General features: G+C 33.6%; 2 protein-coding genes across 4 annotated transcripts in view; one reads left to right on the top strand and one right to left on the bottom strand.

The window, feature by feature from the left end:
• The window catches only part of LOC143351796 (alkaline phosphatase), a 391,261-nt gene that overhangs the window by 157,266 nt on the left and 213,000 nt on the right, over positions 1 to 20,995 (bottom strand). The window lies entirely within an intron of this gene.
• Positions 1 to 20,995, top strand: part of LOC143351847 (caspase-1-like) — a 223,517-nt gene that overhangs the window by 146,805 nt on the left and 55,717 nt on the right. For all 3 annotated transcript variants that reach the window (XM_076783895.1, XM_076783878.1, XM_076783886.1), the window contains exon 5: positions 5,450 to 5,567. In XM_076783895.1, the coding sequence (XP_076640010.1) occupies positions 5,450 to 5,567 (118 nt within the window). The remainder of the gene's footprint in view (positions 1 to 5,449; positions 5,568 to 20,995) is intronic.

Here is a 20,995-nt window from a genome sequence, read left to right as displayed (position 1 = left end):
CTACTTCAAAATGATCTCTCAAGGATTTGCAACGCGTAGACCGCTGCAGCATGAATACTGCGTTTTTTACCTCCGTACTCCGTGATACGTGGTATAATGAAACTGTTCGCAAAAAGATTGTATAACACGTTGGAATAAATAAATTAAATAGTAAAAGTTGCTTAAAATTTATGAAATATAAAATACTTTAGTTTTAGAATTTACACAGTTCATTTCTTGTATAAACGTTAGACGAAAGCTTCTAAAATTGAAAAATATTTAATTATAAACAACTTTCTTCAGTAGAGAACGAAGGACTTTATGCAACATTTGATAGATTGATAAAAGTAAAAGTTGACCAAATATATCTAAAGACATTTTAAAAACTATGAAATAAATTTGAAAATTTTTTGAACTAATATAACATGGTGCAATGTGATGTAAATAATGAATTTAATAAAATTAAAATTTTGGTCCCACAAAATTCTACGGTTTTTATTAAGAAACAAAGTAAAGGAAATTAAATTATGGAATGTAGTATTCCCCAATATTATTGGTCGTCAATTACACGAATAAAATGTTGCTCCTTTCTGTTGGTAAGGTCTGGCGATAGATGTGTGTGTTTACGAGAAAGTTAGTGACAAATCGCGGTGTCTTTTGACTTTTTTCTCGGAAGAAGTTTTCACGTACAAGAAATTAAGCACGGCCACAAAGGGTTCCAAGTCTGCCAACAACAGAGACGCGGCAATTGAGGGAACAAGCTCGTTCTCGCATACGGGAAGAGCCACTAACGCGTTGGCTTTCTTCGTGAAAGCTGGAGAGGTAGCGCGCTAACGGAAGTGGAAAAGACGACATAGTTAATTATCCGTACGACGGTTCAAAGGGACATGAAAGAGTTTTATAGTTGACGAGGTTACTTCTCAACTCGTTTAGCAAGCTCTCGAGTACGTTCTACGTTGCAGACGTACCGCTGGGCGACGTTCGCTTAAAGTTTCGCAAGGACGCTGATAGCGTATGTGATAAACATTCAGGAAGAAGAGAGATTACTTAAGATATTATACATACGTCCGATACGCGAACCAGAGTAATGAAACGTGAGAAAGCAGTGACAGACTGATTCATCAACGTTTGCAACATTAACAATCACTACATACAGAGTGTATTATTTCGAATATTAAATGACCAACGATTGTAAAAGTTTACATTTCTTGAGACCACTTCGAATGTGTGGTTAAAATGGAAAAATATTTTTAGCATTCCTTCATCAATTTTTTTTAAAACTTTATATAATATTATATAAGTATATAGAAGTCACCATTCATAATTTCATAATTTTTTAATAATTAGCTTATGTTCTAATTTCTAAATTTATGTACAAATTGATGTATCTTTTTATTTTTAAATTTATTTTTAATTCTGGAATTGTGAAAAATTCAATTACCTTCAATGTATGGTTTGAAAAATACCTCTGTATAGAAAATGATAGAAATGCAATGTTAAAAGGAATAATATATTTTTCATTCCTTCATCGAGTTTTTTTTTAATTTTGTAATATCGATGCTCGCATATGCAAATCATCATGCTCAATTCCATAATTTTTTGATGATTTATTTATATTCTACTTTTGAATATTTATGTACAAATTGATGTATTTTTCTGTTTTAAAATTCATTTTTAAAAAATAATATATTTCCATTTCTCTATCAACTCTTTTTCAAAAATTTTATATCGATGCTCGTATATAGAAGCCACCATGCTTAATTTCATAATTTCTTGATAATTTACTCATGTCCTACTTTCGAAATTTATATACAAATTGATGTATTTTCCTATTATAAAATTTATTTTTAATTTTAGAATTGAGAACAATTAACCTATCGTTGTTTGAAAAATATCTCTGTGTGGAAAACGATAAAAATGCAATATGTTAAAAGGAACAATATTTTTCCTCCATCAACTTTTTTAAAAAATTTTCTGATATCAATGTTTCGTATATACAAGTCACCATGCTGAATTTCATAATTTTTTGCTACACTATTTCTGAAATATAAAATAAAACAAACGCAAACAATAGTATACATACTCTCAGCCATGCTATAGAATTTATAAAAACTTTAATAGTTTCAAAAATTTTATAAAATTTGACATTCTCACGTATCAGATTAACATAGCATGCAATAAGTTCGATCCCCTGCAAATTCAACATGTTTGTGTTTCATAACAAACCGGAGATAGATTACAGTATCTGTACATACAGTACCCTCGAATGCTAGCTCTAATTTGGTGCAACGCTTTGAACAAACAGTGCGCATGATTTTAATTCTATTCCATCAATCGAGGCTGAAATGAAATATTTGAACTATTTGGAAACTAGAATCTATTGTCCCGAAACCTTTGACATCAGCTAATTCTCTAACTCAAGCAAAACGGAATCCAAAGAGTATAATTAACATGCAAATGAAACTACTTTGACCCAGAGTTAAACCATCAATTATCTATTCTTCTCATTTATTAAAATTATTGCGAGGAAGCATCTTTAGAACTTTCGTTCCAGATTTCTCATTTTATACTCTTTAAGAAATAAAGATTCAAATTTCTAAAGAATTCTATAATAATCTTGACAAATTATAAACTATTGTAAAATCAATTTTCTTGAAACTGTGTTAATAGTAGTAAACAAAAAAATATTTTAATTATGATTATATATTTTCCTATATTTAAAATTAAATGTAAGCTTAAAAATAATAGAGTTATCAAGAGAATAGTAAAAAAAGCTTTGAAAAGTATAACTTGTAAAATTGAAAATAGTCTTTTTAAATATTGAGTTGATTTTTTACTTGAGAATCTTGTGTCAACGTTTGAAATTTATTTTCCTATTTAGCACTAAATTCTCAAAGGTTGTCTTCAATGGCTTTTAATACTCCTTTTTAAAGACAGTTTTTCTTTTAGAAATTTTAAATGTTTCTCAGCATTTTGCAGAGAAGTATTATCGCTGTTAAACTTTTCAAAAAGACCATTAATAATCTTTTTCATGCATTCCCATTTTAGATGATAAATTAAGTGTTTTCTGAATCCTTTTGAAAAGAAACAGGATTAAACTAAACCATTAATTATTTATCAAAATTCACCAATATAAAATATACAATTCCCGAATTCCTAATGATTGATTCTCTAATCACAAAAATAATTATTTCACACGGCTCATCGCAGTAACATTCTATTTTATCTAACCGTGAAATTGCGTGAAACAAAACACGCGACAAAAATTAATTCGAGTTATTCGACGCTCCCCATCTTCCCCACCGAATGTTCCCAGTGAAACGAAATGTACGCAGTAGTTATTTGAAACCGTGCATTATAATGATCCCCTCTGTATTTTAATTCCGAGTTATCCGAACGAAAAAACTCATAAATCCCGACCACACAACGGTGTGCATTTCATCGAATAACAAAACCACTGGGATCAGAAATTCCGTGGCTTTGTTCGCGAATATCTCGCGATAAAAAGAAAAAAGAACCTATCGTCCTTTATAATTTACGTCGATTTCGGTCCCGTTTTTCGTTCCTCGGCGAATTTCCGGCGTCTTAACGGCGCCGCGAATTTTCTAAACAGGATTTGCACCTCCGACGCGATACACAGAACCGTACCACGTAACGCGCTACATTTTCTACCACGAGTAAACGGCGGTTAGGGGGATTGCAGACTAAAAGAAGTAGAGGATCGACAGCTAAGACGAGCGAGAAAAAGGGGGTGCAAAATAACAAAAATAAAAACTAAAAACTACGTCGAGGATACGGATATAAATCTGCGAAATTTATTAATAGAGGAGGTGTATTTGGCGAGGAAATTTGTTCTAGAAGTTTATTTATTGAATGGTTCGATTATTGGAAAATATATTTGAGGTTTCGAAAGGTGTCTTATGTTCTCCGGATATGATTTAATCGGCGTATAGCGCTTGGAAACATGTGAAATAATATATATTGAATATATTAATTAAAGATATACAATGATTTCTAGTTAATATATTGTTAACAAATCAGTCTTCATTATTTTAAAACTGTAGCTTACGACAATCATTAAATTTGTAAAAAAAAACTTCGTTAAGGGGCTTCGTTAAGAAGTTATTAACGTTTAAAGATCCGACCATACTGAATTTTTCTTCTCGAAAATGAGCAGAATGCTGGGAGTATGTCTATTCACCAAAAATGATTGTAATTAACCACCGCAACTGAAAATAATTTTTCCAGAACGATTTGAAATTTTTTTTTTCGCCAAATAAATTTAGGCACCTACCCCTGTCGATTTTACTTAAATTCATTATTAATAAATTTGTTTGACACTGTATAGAAATATTGTGTAATACTTTTTTGTAGGTATCCACGAGTTCTACTTGACCACAAAATTTTAATTAAATCCATTAACTATTGCAAGAGTTATGGCCGTTTGAAAATTGGACCATCTTTATTGAGGTTTTCTCACTTTAGAGGGTTAAGGAGCAACTTTTCGAATATTTTTGGAATTTCTACATATTCTCGACTAAAATACGCGTTGTTTGCATTTTGAAACATTAAAATCGTCCAATCCGTTCAGGAGTTATGATGTTTTAAACATACGCATGAAATTTCAGTGAAACATGTCAATGTATAGTCAGACATCAGATTTTCGGTAAGGAATTTTTTTCTCGAAACTGAGTAGGAATTAGGAGATATGTAATAGACATCATTTAACAAATTCCCAGTACCTCCCTCAATAACATTCTAAGCAACGTAGTTTTTTTACAAATTGAATGATTGCCTTCGGGTACAATTTTAAAATAACGGGGACTGATTTGTTAACAATATATGTTGTCTAGTAATTATCAATCTATCTTTTGAAAAGTGTGAGTGTCATTAGACTCTGGTGAAGGCAATTCTCTAAATTTCTACAGTATTGCAGCATCGATAAACTCCTATTTGGTACACATTTTCATCCAATACAAAAATACACAAGAACTTGCGAACTGTCTACAATCATATCTTAAAAATTGTCGAGTATCTAGATCTAACATTTTATGTACACTAAAAGGGATCATCGTTCTGCAAAAGCACATTAGAATGCGAGTCGAACAGTTCGTGTTCGTCGTTTCCCCAGTGTTTGATCCTCGCGATAAACGACAGTTTCGCGAGCCAAAACGTCTTGCACGCAGACTATCTGGAATACATCTTAAAATTCTACGTACGCTCTAGATATTTGCGCCTCGGAGACGAGTATTAAAAGCTTCCTCCCCCGGGTTTTGCCGGGTACAAATCAACTGGTGCGTGAACGTCGACAGTGATCTTTAAAATTCGAAGCGAAGTCGACCGTTGCCATCGACAAAGCGTCGTTGTTCCGCCAAACAACGCTTTTCCAGGGGAAACCTTTCGCACAAAGGGAATGCTACATCGCCGGGGCTTGGATGGCCCACTCACGTATGCGATTTCTTTTTCACAGGCCTGCCGTGGCGCGCAGCTGGACGGAGGGGCGACGATCATGCACGAGACGGATAGCGGGGCTGCGTACAGCATCCCATCCTATGCAGACATTATGGTCGCCTACTCTACTTACGACGGTAAGATACAATAATTTTCAGAATTATCAAAACTCTATTTTTGCAACGTTTCTACAATTATTTTTTAAATTAATTAACATTATACGGGAGTGCTAGTCAGTTTAAAATTTCTTCCCCTAAGTATATCATTATTTCGTTATTATATTATCGATATTATTGTATATAATTTTATTTAATTTGTACAAGCACAGTTTCGACAAAAGTCTTGTCCAGAAACATAAATCGTCTGAAAATGAAAATATATGAAAATTCATTTGATTGTTTCGTATAATTAATATGTGTTAGAGAAGTCAATAAAAATTTGGACATTTAATTTAACCTAATTCTATATCTAACGTTTGTAAAGCATTGTGGTTGCTGATTACCCTAATGGGTTGATGCAACAGTAAAAATTAAATAAAAAAAAAAAATTTGGAGTTGTTCGATTTTATCTTGAGAAACACTTGGCAAAAAGCAGTTGCGCAAAAATTTGTATTAGAAAAATTTGTAATATAAAAATATAAAATATACTTCAGTATTTAAATGGAATTTAAAGGCAATTTCTTCGAATCGAATGAATTTAATCTGTATACCCTTTGCTCTGGATATTCAGAAATCATGCCATTTTACGCTTCGTTGAACGCTACAATTCTAATGATGCGATAATGAAACGTTCATCGATGCATTAACCGTCTTGAGAACAGCATTACACCGATACACTGCGTACTGATAGTAATTTCCTCTCCAAATACATCTACGAGCACCCAACGCACACTGTTTGGATATTTGTTGTGTATATAATTGAGCTCCTTGCGCTGTTAGCGATGCGAAGAACCGAGGAGTTTAACCGAAAACTCTGCGACATGCTTCGGCGATCAAACAAACGAATCACCATATGAATTTGATCGACTAGTTAAAGTGAACTGTTGCATTCGGAATTTCGAGAGTCTTTGATTAAAACTACCTTGAATATTTCTGTTACTTCAAGGAACACGAGAATTGTTAGGAGAAAAATTTATTGCAGTCTTTTAAGCAACTTTTCATTGCCTCTAAATGTTTGCCCATGTAATAAATAAAAATTGTTAAGAGTGTAAATGTCAGTATGAAATATGTTGGAATAGACTATTGTACAGCTCCATGATTATGCATATATAGAGTATTCGGCTACCCCTGAGAAAAATTTTAATGGGAGATTCTAGAGGCCAAATAAGACGTTATAAGAAGTTATTAAAAAATTAAATTAAAAAACTCCAAATCATTCTGAAAAAATTGTTTCTGGTTGCGGGGCACAATTACAATCATTTTTTATGAACACACATACCCCCGAAATATTACCCAGTTCCAAGAAAAAAATTCGTTACCGAAAATATAATGTCTGATCATGAATGAATGATTCCCCTGAAATTTCATGTTTCAAATCGTTCTGAAAAAATTATTTTCAGTTGCGGGGCACAATTACAATCATTTTTTATGAACACACATACCCCCGAAATATTACCCAGTTCCAAGAAAAAAATTCCTTACCGAAAATATAATGTCTGATCATGAATGAATGATTGCCCTGAAATTTCATGTTTCAAATCGTTCTGAAAAAATTCTTTTCAGTTGCGGGGGTCAATGACAACCAGTTTTGGTGAATATACATACCCTCGAAATTCTATCCACTTTTGAGAAAAAAATTCAGCGAGTGGACAAATTTTTCGTCGAATTTAAAAAATTTCATATCGTTCTGGAAAAATTATTTTCGGTTGCGGGGGTCAATTACAATCATTTTTGGTCATTAGACATACCCTCGAAATCCTACCCACTTTCGAGAAAAAAATTCAGTACGGGCAGAATTTTAAACGTTAATAACTTTTTAACGAAGCCTCCATCAACAAATTAGTATTCTCCATTTTTTTAGTCTTATTTTGGCCTCTAGAATCTCGCATTAAAATTTTTCCCAGTTTTATTCGGAACAGTACGCGATAGTAGATAAAGCAACGATAAAAGAAAAAGAAGCAATCGGTGCATTGAATAGATACTGAATTTCGAATCTTATTTGCTGGACGATCGTCGCAACCTATTGAGCTATCTAAGCTGTCGATAGGTTGCTCCCTTAAGCCTAATATTCCAAATGGCTATCGCCTGCAATTGCTGATCACACACGCGTCGATACGTTGTATCGCCCAAATCTGGATACACTAAATCGGATAAATTGCTGTCACCGCTACGTACACCTGTACGTGCTGTACGAGAGAAGGATATCGATAAGGTATCCCAAAATTGATTTTGGTTTCCATGCCAAATTTACACAGTACCTGGTACCGTAATTGTAACATGATTCAAAATACGAACCTCAGCTCGAAATTAACAATTATTCACGATCTCCGTTTCCAAGATTATTAAAATATAACGTTATATTTTATTTATATATCAGTAATATTTATATATTTATTAATTATATTAAAGTATAAGACGCCTAAATATAATTTAATATCTCCGTAACTATTAAACAGCCGAAGTTGAAATTTCATATTTGAGATTAGTACATCCCACCCTTCCTCTCTACCAAATTTTATGTCGATCGGCTACTGGGTGTTTTTGGAATTCATATTTAGTTAAAAAAGCACTTTTAAGAGTGGTGTCAATGACTTCCTTCTCTTCTATAATGTGACACGAATAGATAATGAAAGAATCTGTTGAAAAATTGTTGACTATTCTAAATTCAATTCATTCTCTCCAACACTTCGATATGTTTCTGGTGTTTGATCTAGCGACAATATCAATTAGGTATTGCAAAAAGTCTTTATAAAGCATCAAATATCAAAGAATTGTCTCGTTCGTAATATCTCCCGAAAAAACGATCCTTTCGCGTGACGCATGCTGTGTATCTCATCAAGCAGCTCTGTATTCACAGATGCGTAGCGCAAATACTTGGCGTTGTGTGCAGCCAAGTAAGCTGCTTACCTAAAGTGACACGTCTCGGAGTAATGCGACTAGACACTCGACAATGGAAAGGTGTAAACAGAAACGAACCGGGTACCCTAGAATCGACGATTCGCGAACAAACAATTGTCGAAACAATCTCCACGTTCGAAGAAGTACTCGTTGAAAGTCCCTAATTTATTAGTTAAAGGGAATAGATGATTCCAGACTTTGGAACGTTGATTAATTAATCAAGGAATATTCACATTTGGATGTGATTTTTTAGTAATTTCAGTTTCTAAAAATTCATGACATTCGTTCACGTAGTTCAAGAATATGAAATTTAAACGTTTCAACAGAATTGAAAAAATTTTTCATTTGCAATTATTTTGTAGTAACCAAAATCAATGTACTAAATAATTGTATGACACAGGGAAAAATGGGAAACTGTAGCAATTTACACTTATAATTTAAAGTTTTTAGAAAAGAAGATTAAATTATATTTATTTAAGGAGATTAATATCGTTTTGTATAAATGTCTAAGCAACAAGGACTTGTACATAATAGGTACTTTTTCGTTTAACTCACTGTAAAAGTATGATTATTAAAACAGTAAGTGACAAATTTTAATTTTCTCTCTTTTTATTTTACTCAATTTTTATTATCATTTAAAGTGTTATAACTTTGTTGTAAAGTACATATTTGCAATTTTCTATATTTTCTATATAACAAGTTTTATTTATATAACAAATTTTTGGATCATGAACTATCCCAGTATGCTAGTGTAGAATATGCTTTATAACTTTATAGCAAAGTACATATTTGCAATTTTCTATATTCTCTATATACTGGGTGTTCGACCAGCCCTGGGGAAAATTTTAATAAGAGATTCTAGAAGCCAAAATAAGACGAAAATCAAGAATACTAATTTGTTGATGGAGGCTTCGTTAAAAAGTTATTGATGTTCGAAGTTCCACCCGTACTGAATTTTTTTCTCGAAAGTGCGTAGGATTTCGGGACTATACCTGTTCACCAAAAATGCTTGTAATTTACCTCTGTAACTAAATATAATTTTTTTTTAGTATGATTTGAAATTTTTTAATTTAAGTCTTTAATAACTTTTTAATGAAGCCTCAGTCACGAAATTGATATTCTTGATTTTCGTCTTATTTTGGCCTCTAGAATCTCTCATTAAAATTTTTCCCAGGGGGTGGCCGAACACTCTGTATATCAGTACTAAGTTTTTATTTTCTTATCAAATTTTGTCACGAAAGATCTCAGTGTACTAGTGTGGAATATGCTTTATAACTTTATAGACAAGTAAATCTTTGCAATTTTCTATATATCAGTGCCAAGTTTCTATTTATTTATAAAATTTCGCCGGCGTCACGAAAGATCCCCCAGTGTGGTATTTCAAGGTACAACTAATTGTAATGGTCCCTCGTTAAAGTCACCGCGTTCGAAGTTCACGAGTACGTGACATTCGACTGTTTGGTTCAGCTTTCTTCGAACGACGAAACGGAAAGCCAAGCGATCCATAACAGGGAATCGATACAACGGCTGATTGTCGGTCTGCAATTGTTCGTAGACGAGTCGAACGACAGATTTATTGTCCGCAGTTGCGGATATCATTGACTGGTATCACAGGGACCGACCATTGATCTCATCTGCCGTGTCATCGAAATGACAGTAAAATATTGAGCCGAGCATCATTTCGAATCGTTAGACGTGGCCATTTGCGTCATGTAAAAATAAACGGGAACAATTGGCAGAGCACGCAAACGCCGACGAATGCAATTTATTGGTTTAGTTTAATCGTACGCGAAACGATTTTCAACGTGTGAGTTTCGACGCTACCGAAGAGGTAATTAATCATGTAATCAAAATGGGTTGTTATTTCGTACATTAGACTCTCGATGGTAGGAACTACAGGGTTGGAAAACATTATTAATTGACATAATTGCGTTTATACAAATTTCGATGTTCAGTGGACAGCTGGTTCTACAGGAACCTGAGTGTAACTCATTTACTTTTTATAAATAAAAATGGGCCAACAAATTTTGCCTGGTTTTACGAAGGTTACTTGATTAATGTAGTTTCTGTGTTGACTGTAAAATTCGAATTTATTTTGTTATGTATCAAGGCATTTATTTTAATTCCTGCAATGCTTTTATTTATGTAGAAATTTGATAAATATGTTTTGTCAATCGTGGATATAAATTCTATTATACGGATTAATTGTTTATACTTAAAAAATATTCCCACAGTTTTAGAAAATGTAAATAAACATATGTACACATTAAAAAAAAAAGAATCTCGTGAAATTATTTATTTATTTTAATACTTTTATTTATGTAGAAATTTGCTTGATTTGATGCAAAATAAATTATACAAGGTGTCTTGTTTAAGTGAGTACAGCAGGATATCTTGAAAGAAGTTGTAGTTATTAAAAAAATGTTCGTAAAAGTTGTTTGTCATGTTTCAAACAAATTCTTTTGCCAATGAAACTTAACTGAAAGAAATCAAATCCAAATAGTTTAGTGAATATCTAATTCAAAATTATTCGATAATGTATTGTGTACTTCGGATATAGGGTGTTCGGTTAACTCTGGGAAAAATTTGAATGGGGTATTCTAGAGGCCAAAATAAGACGAAAATCAAGAATACCAAATTGTTGATTGGGGCTTCGTTAAAGAATTACTAACGTTTAAAGTTCCATACAGACCGGAACATTTTTTGGCGGAAAAAAAGTATCAAATCGTTCTGGAAAAAATATTTTCAGTTGTAGAGGTCAATTACAAGCATTTTTGGTCAATGGACGTACCCTCGAAATTCTACGCATTTTCGAAAAAAAAATTCGAGTAGGTGCTAGAATTTTTCGGTAAAATTAAAATATTTTATATCGTTTTGGGAAAAATATTTTCAGTTGCAGGGGTCAATTTTAATCACTTATGGTCAAGAGACATATCTCCAAATTCTTACTCAGTTTCGAGAAAAAAATACCTTACCGAAAATCTGATGTCTGACTATACATTGACATGTTTCACTGAAATTTCATGCGTATGTTTAAAACATCATAATTCCTGAACAGATTGGACGATTTTAATGTTTCAAAATGCAAACAACGCGTACTTTAGTCAAGAATATGTAGAAATACTAAGAGTATTGAAAAAGTTGTTCCTTAACACCGTAAAGTTAGAAAACCCCCATAAAAGTGGCCCAATTTTGAAACGGCCTTTACTCCTACAATAGTCAATGGATTTAATTGAAATTTAGTGGTGAAATAGAGCTCATGGATACCTACAAAAAAGTATTAAACAACATTTCCGTAGAGCGTCAAATAAATTTATTAAAAATGAAAAATGAATTTCTAAGAAAAATTGACAGTGAGTAGACGCCTAAATCTTTCGACGAAATTGAAAAGCTTCAAATCATTCAGGAAAAATTATTTGCAGCGGCGGGGGTCAAGTACAATCATATTTGGTCAATAGATATACCCCCGAAATCCTGCTCAGTTTCGAGAACAAAATTTGTATAAGTGGACAAATTTTATTAATAATTTTATTAATAACTTTTCAATGAAGCCTCAATCAACAAATTGATTGAGAAGCCTCAATCAACAAAATCTGCCATTCGGTTTTCGTAAATAAACTGTATAAAATAATTCAAAGCTGCCTAAAACGTACTATTCATTAAAATTGACTCATCCACAGGAATAAAAATTCTTTCTTCACAATTTTCATATTCAAACTGGAAACTTGTTTCATTACCACTTTCATATTGAAATTGGAAAATCAATTTCCCCCCATTTTCATAGGAAAATTGGAAAATTGATTTTTCTCACTTTTCATACGACACTTGGAGAATTGTTTTTTGCCAATTTGCGTACGAAATCTGTTTGATAATACACGTCAATACGTTTTGTAACACTACGTGCACAAGCAACGTCTCTCATGACAAGGATATATATCAATTGTCATTTTACGTTCCGTTCTTGCAACATAAGAGGATAACTTGGCTGCGCAAATCCTTCCATAGTTCAAACATTTACACTGTCAACGCTAATGGCGCGCAAGGATTTCTGTATACTGTAGGACGCACAGCTGGCACAACGTCGCGGTGTTAATGTTCATGTCAGTCAAACGGTGCTTATACATATATCGGTACCAGCATTAGGCAACCCCAGATTAAATCTAACCGTTCTGCGAGTCTATTATGTATCAGATTGAGCAATAAGGACGTACAGGTATTGAAAACGCCCACGTTTCAGAACACACTGTCTCGAAATGTTGCTTACAAAAATTTTCTAGAAAACGGAAAAATGATGAAAATCAGGCTTGGACACATGGACATTTCAATGGACCAGAATAAATAATTTTCTTAACTTCTTTTCGCGATATATTATTTTCATTTTCCTTGATAAGTTAACAAACATGAACATTCGAATTAAAATTGTTATTTTATATTTTTATATAGACATTCTACTACATAAACAATCAAAACTATATTTTATAATAATCGTAATCTAAAAACTCGTTTCTTTAACGTATCACAATAACAAATTATTATCAAATTTAACAGTTGCAGTTAAACAATTTAACTTATTAATTCATAATTCTGGAATATCACGGTCCCATTAAGGAATCCTAACTTTGTCAACCTAATGGATTGCTCGAATGAACTTCCAGCTTTTCTAGTCAATACTGAAACAAAACATTGAAAGCTCCGATTATCTTCGGGATAATTCTGCAAAAACAATAAACGTTGGCGACAATATTTAAGTAGCAGACTAAGGATCTTATTAATATTCGCATTTAATACGAGACGTGTTTTCAATTTGAAAATAGAATTGCTGGCAATCGAATTGTTCGCAAAATTATTCGATAGCATTCTCGAGGTTTCGGGTGACAAAGAACTGTTATTGTTCATCATGTATCGAATGAAGCGAAAACCGTGTGCGCCGCGCAAAACGTTGTTGTTGGCGTTTAACTGTTTCGAGCTTTTTGTTTCTGGTTTACCAGTAATCCATTCGCCCGGAAATATCCGCGGCAAGCTGCTTTTGGCAGACTTTGTCGGGGACTGAATCATTATAGTTACACATTTTGAAACAACGGAAATGAATGTAGATTGAATGGACAAAGGTCGCAATCATATACGTGAGTTCGAAAACTGTCGATATTAATTAGATTGCACAAAGTGATAACGGAAGTAAATTATTTTGTAATTGTTCGTTACGTCGTCAGAAATGTATCATGTCGACTGTAATTTTAAATTTTGTTATTATTTCCACGCGACTGCTGTTTAGAATTTAATTTAAAATCTACGTAATTATCGTGTTGTCACATTCGAATATTTGCGAATAAAATACATAGCTTGACATTGAATGTGGTACAAATTGAAAAATATAACGTTCTTGTGAAGTCAATTTTTTTATGCACTCGCTAAATGTCCATCGAAAATAATCGAATTTAATAAAAATTACAAGGTTGAATATTTTAGAAAGAGCATTTTTCAGAATATTACTTTTTAATATTTTCTTTTGAATATCTTATTTTTCAAATAATATTAACTAATATTAAACTATATTTAAAAAATGATATTCTTTACAATTTTCGAGGAATATATTTTAAATTATAAGTAGTAGAATTTTTATAAAATGGAGTGCTTTTATTACACATTCCTTTGCATAATTATGGAAGAATCATCTGTTGCTTCAGGAAATTAACACATTTTGAAATTTCTACTTATAAAATATTTCATTTGCATAATTCTGTTTGCATCTGTAGAATTGTAATTTAACAGATGAGTTTTTTACTTTCATTTCAAAACTTGTATATACAATGAAATAAAAAATTTTCATATAAATTATATATTGAAGGAGCATAAATTATCTATAGTTTTTCTGAATATAAGAATTTGACTGTGTAATAACTAAATAAATAAACTGTATTTATTGTAACGAAATTATTAAATGAATATCACGTTTTCAATAACTCTGATCCCATTATTTTAATAGCAAATTTTAGTCCACATTTATAACTCATTTTAAATTAAATTAAATTTTTCTTCCACAATGGAGAGTGTTTGAGACTGATGAAAGCTTCAAGGTGTAATTTTCATCGGAAATAATATTAACACAAAATTCAAAAGGGATATTTGGTTTATCTACAACTTCCACTTTTTTTATCCAATTTAGATGACACTTTGTTTAGTTCCTCTTTATGTTCCAAAAAAAAGTTCTACTACTTAATTTGCACGCGTTTGTCTAAAAATTGTCCTTCAAAATATTATACAGGATGTTCGGCCACATCTGGGAAAAATTTTAATGGGAGATTCTAGAGACCAAAATAGGACGAGAATCAAGGATACTAATTTGTTGATTGAGGCTTCGTTAAAAAGTTATAGAAACATTTCCACACAGTATATTTTCGGTAAAGAATTTTTTTTTCAAAAGTACGTAGGATTTCGAGGGTATGTATATTCACCAAAAATGATTGTAATTGACCCCCGCAACCGAAAATAATTTTTTCAGAATGATTTGAAACTTTTCAATTTTCAAGGTAACAAACTGTTATGATCAGACATTATATTTTCAGTAATGAATTTTTTTCTCGAAAATGATTAGGATTTCGGAGGTATGTCTCTTCTCAATACATGATTGAAATTGCCCCCCGCAACCGAAAATAATTTTTTCAGAACAATTTGAAATTAGCGAAGCCCCAATCAACAAATTGATATTCTTGAATTTCGTCTTATTTTTGCCTCTAGAATCTCCCATTAATATTTTTCCCAAGGGTGATCGAACACCCTATATATACAAAATTAAAATCGGTTTTTGAATTCCTACAACTTCCACTACTTTTGTTTGAATGACACTTTGTTTATATTCTCATCATGTTTCAGAAAGAATTATTTAATTTTCTCAATCTCGACCGTTCCTTGGCCCGATTTAAAAAAATAATATCAAAGTCTTTGTTACTCACGGAAAATAGGAAAAAATTTTTTCAAAGGGTTCTAAGAATAAAGATTTTTATATAAATAAGTATAAGTAGAAAACCGTTTTCTTTTCAAACCATTTACTTGTCGCTGATGCACGAGGGGTGAAAATAGTGTCACATATTGCTCCGCGTAAGAACGGAACGCTTCATTTAATCGTCGCGAAGAATTTCATGGCAGCTCACGGTCGTATACTTCGCAAACAGCGTATATAACGGGATACACTGGTTCACGTTGGCTCGTCTACGAGGCTGGTTTTTTAAAGCTTCTGCGCGATTGTCCCCCGGCTTCTATGACGCGGTGCATGCTTTTCACGCCTCTCCCCGGTACTTCGCGCCCAGCCAGACCGCGTATACATCTCCGACAGCCGCGTTAAGAGAAGCTGGGCTTCCGTCCTCGTCTATTGTGATCGATAACGAGGAACAAAGTACCTCTCCGCGAGGCAGGAAGCTCGAGCGAAAAGTGCCGCGAATACCGACGAGTCGACGGCGGAAAAACCTTCCCGGGGAAACTGCTGCTTTTAGAGGAACGGCTGGCGGCTTGCTGCAACCACTTTTTCGGGATTCTTTCTTCCCACGAACCGGATGGTAATGAGATACGATTAGATCCGTCGACTAGAATTTACTCTTGAAAACTGACGAGAAACGTCACCGTATCCATCAACGATTTTTGAACTTCCCAAAATTACACGGGCCTTCCACTTTAGAGAAATTGAATTTTTTAACGTTTGGAGCCTTGAAAATATGCATGCAAAGTCATTCGAAGAAATTTGTAAAAATAACGATGTCACCAGCCATTTGGAGGGAACAGTATTTAGTATTTGACTGAATTGACTACCACGCTGAAATCATATGTTTTGCTTAGAACGCCGCGGACGTGCACCGCCACATGCAAGATTTCATAGAAATTAATCTTTTATTTTCGACGTTCTAATGAAAATTTTTCACTGCTCAATGGAGCACTTCTTATTTCAAAGTATCTTTTAATTAACGATTACGTTCAAAATGCACTAAGTGTCAATTTTCATTGAACTCTTACAATTATTAACACGAAGTTTTAATGACTGATATCTGAAGTAGTCACAGTCATGAAACTAGCAGATATCACAAATTTTAATTGACGGATTAACTTGAAATTTATTATGAATCTTCAGCAGACATGCCTTCATAGCTAAAACTAGGGATCATTAAAGTTTGATGTAGTGTTCTATTTTTTTTTTTAATTTGAAAGTCGAGAAAAGCGAGCAAAATTGAGATACTGAATTTTTTTAGACCTTGCTAAGTCGAATAGAATTTGATTTCTTCGTTTTGGATGAGTAAAACAGTTGTTTCGATGTCAGACTATTTTTTGAAACAGCATCTATGAATTATTATAGAACTCCTATGTTCTTTATTATTTTGTATTAAATAAATTTGTGTGTATCCTCGGAAGATGAGTAATAAAGTGAGCGAAACATTGGTATGGAGAAGTCTCATGATTTTTCTGTGAAAAATTGCCAAAGAATGCTTAGTTTTCTGTCCACTTTACTGGGAGACTTCCACACTTCCTGCAGTCGCCACCAGAGGGTTACGCTCAAAGCTTTCTTGCAAGTGCTTGACTCTCCTTTCCCTTTCTTTCCTTCTATCTTGTTTACTCTCTTTCTGTGCCAGCAACGGGGAAATAAAAGTCAAAATGAAGGGTTTAAAAACATTTCCTTTGCAACCGAAACAAAGAAAACTCTAGTAAAGTATTGGGGACGAGTGTTGTTTAATTATAGCAGAGATTATATTAAAAACCAGGAAATTGGTTCGTTGCATAAACTGAGGGGATATTTCAAATGCAACAAACAATTGTCCCCACTAAGGAAACACAAAGATTACGTTAAAATGATTACACAAATAGGACGAAATACACCCCTGGGAAAAATTTTAATGGGCGAGTCTAGAGACAAAAATAAGATGAAAATCAAGAATACCGATTTGTTAATCGAGGCTTCGTTAAAAAGTTATTAACGTTTAAAGTTGCGCCTCTAAAACGGCAATCTGCGAACAGCTGCATACATGCGATAGTGGTTCTCACTCAGCATGAGAAATTCTACTTACTGACGTAACAGCCTTACAGTGTTCTGAGAGAGAACCACTAGGACTGGCCTACCTCAACCTATCGCGTGCACGCATCTTTAAACGTTAATAACTTTTTAACAAAGCTTCAATCAACAAATTGGTATTCTTGATTTTCGACTTATTTTACCTTCTAGAATCCCCCATTAAAATTTTCCTCCGAGGTGGCCGAACACTCTGTATATTTCGTAAAAGTGCTTGAGTCAGCGTTAGGTGAAAGTCTTCAGGGTTAAAATATATCAAATCGTTTGCCTGACATTGGTGTTTAGGGTTCCTACGGGTCCCCCATAAATTCTAGCAAAAAGTGTTGAAAATTTGAAACGGTAAACGTGGTGATTTAAAAAATGCTCGTCCTCCCGGTATCGACGTTCCCTGTTCTCGGCACGACTGTTACGTGTACAGACAGTCCCATTCGGGAGACGTATACCGGTATTAGCCCGGATATCCAAAGATACGAATGGCTAGCATCTCGCGGGTTCACGGGAGTACGGTTTTTGCGGCGAAGACGATCGCTCCCGAGCCCTGGAAAGTGACAATGCTATATTCCTTCACTCCGCGTTGCATTAGCGTTCTGAAAGTAACGCTCTGGTCTCCTTTGTCTCTACTGTTTCCGCCTATTGTCAGACCGTGAGTATCCTTCTTTCCGGAATCGAGTGATATTTTCATCCGACGCCCAATCCATCATAAGCCTCCGAGATGAAACGTTCGCGTGCATCTAACGACTTCGGTCTTTGTTCTCTGTAATTACGTCGTCGATGACTCTTCTGGGACATATTTACTAGAAAAGTTCGATTTCGATGAACACTTTCTGAACCGTTTCGCGATCAATTATTGAAACGCTGTGTGTTCAAAGGAATTGTTTTAACCGCTTCCCCACCGAATTTCTTTAGTATTGTTATGCAAGGCTCGATGATGTTTTTTCATTTCTCATTTTAAATATTTAAAGGCAGATAAAAGTATTATTAATTCTCTTATTAGAGTTTTCGTTATTCCGATCAGTAAACATGGTTTCACTTGTACTCATCTGGCATTAAATTAATGGAATAAAAGCAGTAAATTTACATTATATCTACACTTATGAACGTATTTATATGCTAATTTTTATAACAATAATTAAGAATGAGATTAGTGAAGAATTTGCAGGATTTACTTGTCTGTATCTGAGTGTACATAAAATTTTAAATCTACTCTGCAATCTACAATATGTATTATAACACAATGTTATATACAGGGTATTCGACCACCTCTGAGAAAAATTTTAATGAGAGATTCTAGAGGCCAAAATAAGACGAAAATCAAGAATATCAATTTCTTGACTGAGGCTTCATTAAAAAGTTATTAAAAAATTAAATAAAAAAATTTCAAATCATTCTGAAAAAATTATTTTTGGTTACAGGGGTCAATTACAATCATTTTTGGTGAATAAACATACCCTCGAAATCCTACGTACTTACGAGGAAAAAAATCGGGTAGGTGCTAAAATTTTTCGGCGAAAAAAAATTTTTCAAATCATTCTAAAAAAATTATTTTCGGTTGTGGGGTTCAATTACAATCACTTTTGGTCATTACACATACCCCCGAAATCCTACTCAGTTTCGAGAAAAAAATTCCTAAACGAAAATATAATCTATGGCCAGAAATGTACCGCGGAAATTTCATGCAAACCTTAAAAACATCATAACTCCTGAACGGATTGGACGATTTTAATGTTTAAAAAAGCAAACTATGCGTATTTTGGTAGAGAATATGTACAAATCGCAAAAAATATTCGAAAAGTTGGTCCTTGACCCCGCAAAATGAGAAAAACCCCATAAAAATGGTCTAATTTTCAAACAGCCATAACTCCTACAATTGTGAATATATTTCAATGAAACTTTTTCCTGAAGTAGAGCTCATGGGTACCTACAAAAAAGTATTAGACAATTTTTCTGTAGGGCGTCAAACAAAATTACTAAAAATGAAAAAGGAATTTTTAAGAAAAATCGACAGGGGGGTAGGGTAGGTGCCCAAATTTTTCGATGGAAAAAAAAAATTTCAAATCGTTCTGGAAAAATTATTTTCGGTTGCAAGGGCCAATTGCAATCATTTTCGGTCATTACATGTACCCTCGAAATCCTACCCACTTTCGAGAAAAAAATTCATTACCGAATATATAATGTCTAATCATGAATGAATGATTCTCCTGAAATTTCATGTGTTTCAAATCGTTCTGGAAAAATTATTTTCGGTTGCGGGGATCGATTACAATAATTTTTTGTGAATAGACCTACCCTCGAAATCCTACTCATTTTCTAGAAAAAAATTCAGTAGGGGCGGAATTTTAAATGTTAATAACTTTTTAACGCAGCCTCCATCAACAAATTAGTATTCTTGATTTTCCTCTTTGGCCTCTAGAATCTCCCACTAAAATTTTTCCCAGGGGTGGCCGAACACCCTGTATATGAACAGTGTTGCTCCCTTTTGAAAGAGAATAAATTTACACGTTTATATCTAAATATACGTAAAATTTTAAATATACAATGATGCAATGTTATAAGCTGCAATTCAACTAAAAATTTTTACGGGACCAAAATTTTATTTCAAGTAAATTGAAAATAAACACAATCTCTACTTTCACTTAAAAATACCAAGAAATTTAAAAAACGAGTATTTCAAAATTCTGACGTATATCAGTACCTCCATATATTTTTTAATTATCTATACAAAACAAATCCCCTTTATTATATTTTATAACCAACAGGAAGGTAAGAAATAATTCCTGGAAAGAAATTCATTTCGCTACCCTTAATACTTTCCGCGTAAGATCGTAATTCCCTTTCATTCTCGAAACTGCATCCGAAGCCATTATTCGTTTTTCGTTTTAAAGTAGATCCTGATAAACAAAAAGGAAATTGCCTCGAATATCAAACGCGGCCATTAAAATACGGAAATTGCTCATCGACGATTGAAGAACGAGGATCGAACGGTCGGAAATAAAGGATGAAGTACGAAGGAAAAAGTAGCCTTCGTTGCCCAGAAACGGGTAAAAATCATTTTCAAAGTACAATTAATCTTTCGCGCCAACGCAAGAGCTCTTTAAGAGACCTGGAACGTTTACGCGGCATGCACGAGTTCGCTAGAATATATACTTTTGCGATCTCTACAGCTCTTCAAGTTATTTCTGCAAACCGAACCGACCAACCATTAAGGACGATATTTACCCCCGGGCTCGAGTTCGCGAAAGCAACTAATGACCTCATCAAGGACCGTCCATCACGTGAAAATGTGCCGTCTTTATAAACACAATACACCCCCTACAATACGCAGGGTTAGGGGAGAAGGGGGATGCAGTCTGGTGTTTATACAAACTCGTTTAGATCTGTTTAATCCAGGCAACTTCGTTCGTGGTTTTCCTAATTTCTTCTGCGTTCAGCTTTCCCCGCATTTTCGAAGCATCGAAGCGGGGGC

This window comes from Colletes latitarsis, chromosome 1, assembly GCF_051014445.1.
Source record: "Colletes latitarsis isolate SP2378_abdomen chromosome 1, iyColLati1, whole genome shotgun sequence".
NCBI classification, from domain to species: Eukaryota; Metazoa; Arthropoda; class Insecta; order Hymenoptera; family Colletidae; genus Colletes; species Colletes latitarsis.
The sequence above is the reverse complement of the archived record's forward strand: the minus strand, read 5'-3'. Positions and strand labels throughout refer to the sequence as shown.